Below are 7,647 nucleotides of genomic sequence, written 5' to 3' on the forward strand. Positions count from 1 at the left end.
TTGTATTTGCACGGCAACACAGCGTTTACACTGCACAACCTGCATGTCACAAATAAGTTGCGTTATCAGTCTACCGCTGGCAAACTTCTCGGTGGTAACGAAAGCAAAAGTAGATCTTGATTTTCCCGATCAAGCCTCGGTGTCTTACGCCTGCCGCCATAGCCGCCAGTTCCTGTGAAAGTAAAACGTACTCTCGGAGGAGGAAAAGCTAAACGAATATAATATCACAATCGCGACCGGCAAAAATTAACTTACTGACCTTATCGGACTTGGTTTTCAAATATTCCAGTTCCGCGATACTGATACTATTTTGACAAAAGATGGGACTTGAGATAATTAGGTTTACTCGCCCAAACTGGATCTCGTATTTTTCGCATTCCAGGATGCGTATTTTTTCATGAAAAGTCGTATTCGCGTATTTGCGGCAAAAAATCGTACTAAAATATGTAAAATCGTACTGGTTGGCATCTCTGCTAAGGTATTAATCTCGAGTTTCCAACTAGCCCTACAAGAGATGGCTACACACCTAACAACCTAACAGCTACACCACACATTGTCTCTCACTAGCCCTACAAGAGATGGCTACACACCTAACAGCTACACCACACATTGTCTCTCACTAGCCCTACAAGAGATGGCTACACACCTAACAACCTAACAGCTACACCACACATTGTCTCTCACTAGCCCTACAAGAGATGGCTACACACCTAACAGCTACACCACAGAGACGTGAGCCCAGATTGTTTATGCTTGGGGGGTCAAACACATGAATAAACACATTTTTGTCACTCCAAACTTTCAAAGTCCAGACCTCCACTCTCTTTACAACACAAAACTAAACACCTACAACAAAAACCCAGAGAGAAATGTCTGTTTCAATTGATGAACAACAAATGCAAACACATGAACACACGCACAATTCCGACATTTCAAACAAGACAACACAAAAATAAACACATACTAAAAACAGGGATGCCATTCAATTATTTTGAAAATAGCTGAAAATCCACGCGCCACAGTCTCGCTAACATATGAACATCAATTTGAAACCCAAAGGGTGTTCATAGAGAGAAATGGCAAACAAACATAAGTAATGGGTGCACATAGAAAGAAATGACAAACATTTTCGTTTTTGCGTTATTTGAACATTTGGCGCAAGTTGTTGTGTGTGGGGGTTTTTTGTTGTTTTTTCCAACTATAGATTTTATCTTGATCTCAATAACGGAATAGTGGATCAGGATCAAAATACCGGAAATACCGTAAAAAAGCAGAAAAGTGGCATCCCTGTAAAAAACAACCTTGAGAGAAATGTCCGTAAAATCAATGAGCAATAAATGTAACCACATGAATAGCCTAATCCTTATCAGACAAGTGGTCAAGAACGGGCGGCCTCACCTCGCTGCGTGCCAGGACAGACGTGGTACACGCTACACTGGACGCTGGGCACCATCAGCTGCAGCCACAGCGACAACTTCACTCCCGCGTCCTCCTCGTCCTCAAAGATGCTCTCGTGGAGAGGACTGGCGTCGTGAGAGAGGTCCTCCGACACGTCGGTCGTCACGTTCTCCGTCACGTCAGCTGGTGAACACAAGTCACATTTTGCCGTCAGGAAACAGGGTGGGTTTTTTCGGAGGTTTTTTAGTAAGAGTTTTGCGGCACTTGAAACACAATAAGGTCACATAAGTGCCGACGATTAGAGGTGTTACAAGAGAGTAACAAACACAAAAAAGAAGGAGTAGAGATCAGGACGATAGATGTTTGACAGGAAAGAAGGAGCAAACCACACCAGAGCACCCGCCAACCACCAACTTGTCACGTTTTGTCATCAGAACACAGGGTGTGCTTGATTAGCAACTTAGCATGAAACAAAAGTGGAACTAGAATCTTCACATAAAACACATATTTGGTTTTGTGGCCAGCCCAGCATTAATCATCAATGAGCGACACTCCCAGTACACACAATATGTGTCACGACACAGTGGAATATATATATTTATCAGGCACATGTCAATTTTTGGGCACGTGGAGATATTGGAGTCATCTCAAAACTTGTTCATTTGTAGCGCTTTGATGAAAAAAGAACCCATCTATCTTGAATAGAAGACGAGATATTGGCGATTGAAGGAGGTGGTGGTCACCTGTGCTCAGAGGTTAAATTCGTGAGAAAATGGTTACCAAATTTGGCGACTTCCAAAGCTTAAGTGTCCTTGGAAAATGCAAATTTACATTTTTGTGCCCTTGATCAACGTTATTCTGTAAAATCCACGGAGAAATGTGTTTTCAAAACGACATAAAAGATGTTCAGCCCAAAACAAAACAAAAATTAATAAAATTGCTGAACGGGCGAAAAAATGACGGTTTCTTTGATTTCATTGTTTGGATGAGCAACTAATTCCTCCACGAGGACATATATTTACAGCCGTAATCTCCAAAGAGCGCCAAACCTGAACGAATGCTCTCAATCTTGTTGGTGGAGGCCACACTTCTGCGCTGACTGGGCGGTCCGCGCGGCGAGACTCGAGGCTTCCTGTGCACTTCCTGCGCGAACAGCTTGCAGCAGGCGGTGAGCAGAGTGTGGGAGTTGTTGACCACAGCGGAGACCGTGCCCGCCACAGTGGAGCACAGGTGGAGCTGGGGATGGGGGGACATCAAACAAGAATAACGATCCAGTCAATATTGTCTTTATTTATATATAGTAGAGGGTTTTACGGCGTTCGCAACTGCATAAGGTCATATGAGCGCCAAGGGGTGGATGTCAACAGAAAAGTCTTTACAGGGAATCAGACTTACTCTGCTCACCTCTCTAGCTTCAACGACACAAGGTCTGCTTCAACTATCAAGGCACCCCGGAAATAGCAGGTCACAAGAGTGTGACAAACGTACAAAAGAAGTAGAGGAAAATGACAATAGTAAGGATGAGGAAAGAAAAAGCAGCAGTTCCCTGTTGTAGATCAGGCACAGTTATGAGCGTGACATGAATCAGCCCATTTACAATTCTACTCTGCTTGAACGAGAAATGTCCCCCTTTGGGAGTGGCCTAAAGACACTACAGTCAGTGGCACCGCCCCGGGGGGTCAATATTGTCTGAGGCAGCCACGCATTGTCAAAGAGAAAAGGGGCCAGGCCGAAGAGGAAAAGTACGATGCTGGCTTTAAGCCGACAAGAACTTAATTTCATGCGTGCTGATCCAGTATTTTTGTCTTTCTGCTGGAATGTTGTACCCTTCTCAGCCCAGGTTGGCCCTGTAAGGCAGGATCAGAAGCCCGCCGCCTACTTGATCTAAATGTGTCACAAGGGGGTGTAAAAACCTAGCACCTACATAGAAGAAAAAAGTCAATCAAAAGTAAGTCCTCACCTGAACAATACCATATAATGTATATATTTGTACATGGAAGTTTTGATCCCATAGTAGAAGTCAGTAAAGTGTGCAGTTAAAATTGTTTATGACGGCTACCCATAGTCCAAGTGAAAAGTGTTTGCATGGACGTCTTTCAGTGTCATCATAATCTTAAAAAAAAGATTTTTTTAACGTAAGGAGGGAGGGGGAACAGGAAGTGGCCGTATGTACAGGTGATTGTCTTCTACAGGTAAAATAAGATAAGATACTTTATTATCCCAGAGGGAAATTTTTCTTTTCTGTACAGGACCGTAAAAACACATGCAGGTATGCATAAAAAATCTAAATTATATATTACTCTCATTAAAATTTAACATGAAAAGAGAAGTAAAGCTGACAAAATGAACATTATCAAAAAAAACAGAAATATGGCACAACTGCATAGTAAGAAATAAGTTAAAAATTGAGTAAGCCTAAAAATTTATCCAAAATACGCAGATCTGTAGGAGTCTCGTCACCATCGAGCAGCGCCAGAAGTGTTACAGGTGGCCATTAGAGCAGGTCTCACTGTACATCCTCACCTGAGCGCTGGAGACATATACAGGTGGTCGTTTGTAAAGGCTATTGTCTTATACAGGTGACCTATAGATCACGTGTGACTACACCTCTCCTCACCTGAGCGCTGGAGACATATACAGGTGACCTATAGATCAGGCTAGACTATATCTCTCCTCACCTGAGCGCTGGAGACATATACAGGTGACTTATCTCCTCACCAGAGCGCTGGAGACATATACAGGTGACCTATCTCCTCACCTGAGCGCTGGAGACATATACAGGTGACCTATCTCCTCACCAGAGCGCTGGAGACATATACAGGTGACCTATCTCCTCACCTCACATGACAGAGTCGTGCCGAACTTGGATTCTCTATCCGTGCATCCGCCGGTCGACAGACGGATGACAGAAACCACGATTTCTCACAAGTTTCAAGAGATTGTACCATCAAATGGTAAGTTATTTTGTTCAGGCTGAGTGTATTTAGCTGTAGATGTTAAAAATAAGCTTTAAAGGTAGTTTATAGCTGTATTTTAGGCGCATGCACGTTTAGCACGGTCAAAACATTTCACAACACGATAGCTGGCTTCGTGCAAGTGGCGCTAACACGCTTACTGTAGCAAGGTGCGGCCCGCTGGTGGCTGGTATGTGGCGCTTCCACGATTAGCGCCCAGTAATTGTTACTGTGAACCTATTGCAATGTTGCTTTTTTGTTGTTGTTGTTTGTTGGTTTTAATTTTTGTGTTTTTATTGAATTAACGATTGTTTTTAATACAGCGGAAATATATTTTTAAATCCACGAAAACATCAACTAATCTATCTGAACTGTTAGTGTTACAGCAATGTTTTTTATTCAGAAAATACCGATAATGGCCATGGTATTATCTTAGTTGAAGCAGAATGAGTCTTGTTGCTACTTTGATGTCTTAAAGATGTATTTTCCCAGAATTTTCTTAGTCTCTGGCATTACCACCACCAGTTGATGAATTTACTTTAATACTGATAATTTCAACCAGTCAGCAGCATTAACACACTCCGAAAAAGTTTTATGTCTTCTCCACTTTCTTTCTTCCTGTTAGAATAGCTTTATCCCATGTACATAACGTTAAGTAGCCTATTGCATTAATTATATCACAGATCTCTATACATTGTGAGTCCACGCATTGGCTTGTTGCCAGAATTCATTGCAACTCTGAGGTAAATAGGACTATGATCCCACCGTTACCACTGTAGTCTCCCCATCCATTTCAGCTATTTTAATCCGTCACAGAAGAAGTAGTAGTAGTAGTAGTAGTAGTAGTAGTAGTAGTAGTAGTAGTAGTAGTAGTAGTAGTAGTAGTAGTAGTAGTAGTAGTAGAAGCAGCAGCAGTAGTAGTAGAAGCAGCAGCAGCAGCAGTAGCAGCAGTAGTAGTTTCATCATTGTCCAACATCATGATCCTTGTTAACACCATTTACACAACCGCAACTACTGCTTGTTGAAGCAAAAATACTCTAATAATGTTATTCTTTGCAGATTAACAAAGACCACTATTTACAATAGATGTTCAGTAAACCTATTATGTTTTTTTCTCCAACAGAAAATGTATCCTCTCAGTCGAGCTTTCAAAGGCGAGAGTAGCTTATACGCCACCTCGTCCTTCTGAACTTCTGCAGAGGGTCAGAAGTTCAACACCCATCCCATCTGATGAGACAGAACCAGATGACAGCACGTTGAATGACATTTCTTTCTCTGAACGTGTTGTCTTTAATGATGCAGATAATGTATTGATAAACCAGACTGTTAATAAAAGCAGGTAGAATTGTTATTGGCCTTCAGTAAAAGACAGCATCCTCAACCAAGGGAGTATGATTGCAAACGTGTCCCTTGGCTCTTTATCTAATGATCTCGCCTTATTAGATGGGGCAGCTACTGTTCAAGAACCAGTGCAGGCTGTAGATGGTACTATCCCACAAGAGTAGATGAAAACACAGACATTATGGATTTGGATAAGCAAGGGTGCAATGACACAAGTTGTGGACAACAATTTGAATGGGAATCAGCCGATCACATTATTGAAGAAGACGAAGAGGAAAACTTTGAAACGGAAAAAAACTTTGAAGGAGACACATCTTCATGTAGACCAATAGCTGAGTACCAAGAAACAACAGGGTCACGCCGTGAATCCAAAGCTGTTGATGGGCAAACAGACAAGGCAGTAGTAGAGCAACCACTCCGTTATTCCTCATCAAATACTTATCATTCATTGCTGGATGCAGTTGTCAGGGATAAAAAAATCAGTGGAGGCTGTGGGTGATATTACCTACAGCATACCACAAGAACTGGAAGAACCTGCTCACATTATGGACTTGGATGATAGAGACAACCAGGACACAAGTGATTCCAACGCTGTATATGAAAAAGCCATCGGAGACGTGGCTGGAGGAGAACGGCACGTTCATGAACGCTCTTAATGTAAACAACACTGTGGCTCAAGAAAAGGCAGATGAGATCACCCTAAGGTAAAACAAAATGAAGGTGACTAAAGACAATTGGAAGAAAAATATCAACAAACATAAAAGAGGTAAAGGGGAGGCCTATTTAGGAGGAAAATATGAGAAAGGTGGCTCAAAATACACTTTTTCTGAGAAGCCAACAAAGCTGTTAGGAGAAAAATGCAACTGCAAGACTGCTGGGGTTAAATGCAGTGATGTAACCAATGAAACCAGACAGAACATATACAAAGAGGCGTGGGCAATGCCTTGGCCTCAAAGAAATGCTCTGGTGAAATCGTTGTTTCACAAGGTTCCCGTTGGTAGACATCGTGAGGAGCTATCAGACTCCAGTAGGAGTAACACCTAGAGGTATCATCGCAATGTTGGAAGTGGACTAGTTCCAGTATGCAAAAAGATGTTCCCTAATACCACTGTGATTACTCATCTCACGATTAGAGCTCAAGTTTGTTAAGCTCACAACACAGAAACCCAGCAGCAGCCCAAAACTCAGGAATGGCAATATGTCCCATTATTGCAGGAAATCCTTTTCAAAACGCAATATCGAGCCGATGTTTAACAGCAAGGCAGAAGTGCACCAAGAGTATACTAGAAGGTGTGCAGATAACACCATCATCTAGGCAGGTCTTTGTTAACCCGTTTCAATCTGGCAATTACGCCCTTTTTCAGCAGAGAAAAGACCAGTGCGATCTGTGCGTCTCCTGCAGTGAGGGTGATGTGGACGAGGAAGCGTATGTCCTGCATCGGCAGAGAAAGGAGCAGACACAAAAGTCTAAAGGAGATAATAATAATTATTATTATTGCATTGATATAACGTATATCCATGCTCCACAGCATGCTCTATGCGCTTTACAACTATTATTACCCAAGCAAACCCTCTAAGAGCACTCAGAAACGTTCTCGGCTTTCGTGGAAGCATACAGTGCAAGCTGCTGATTTCACAAGCTCAAACTCTATCAAACTGACAAGATCGTTCACTGTCTATAGCCGGGTACCCATTTCCACCTGGGTGAAGTGAGGAAAACTCGTGTAAAGTGTCTTTCCCAGGGACACAACGTCCGGCCCCTGACAGGATTCGAACCCACGACCTTACGGTTGCGAGTCCGAGAGCCTAACCACTTGGCCACCAACGAGATGACAAAAAGAGGGCACTTGCAAGTAAAGCCAGGGTAAAAATACTGACAATGGATCTCCAATCAGTCCTAGGCATCCGCACTTTACTACAAGACGAAGCTTTGTGTACATAACTACACACTTTA

General features: G+C 42.5%; 1 protein-coding gene across 1 annotated transcript in view; it reads right to left on the minus strand.

Moving 5' to 3' along the window:
• Positions 1-7,647, minus strand: part of LOC101853736 (vacuolar protein sorting-associated protein 13B) — a gene marked incomplete in the record, with an annotated part of 129,782 nt that overhangs the window by 89,486 nt on the left and 32,649 nt on the right. The window contains 2 exon segments of the mRNA XM_035972650.1: positions 1,399-1,581; positions 2,448-2,634. Of these exon segments, the coding sequence (XP_035828543.1) occupies positions 1,399-1,581; positions 2,448-2,634 (370 nt within the window).

Source organism: Aplysia californica, unplaced genomic scaffold (assembly GCF_000002075.1).
Source record: "Aplysia californica isolate F4 #8 unplaced genomic scaffold, AplCal3.0 scaffold00778, whole genome shotgun sequence".
Lineage (NCBI taxonomy): Eukaryota > Metazoa > Mollusca > Gastropoda > Aplysiida > Aplysiidae > Aplysia > Aplysia californica.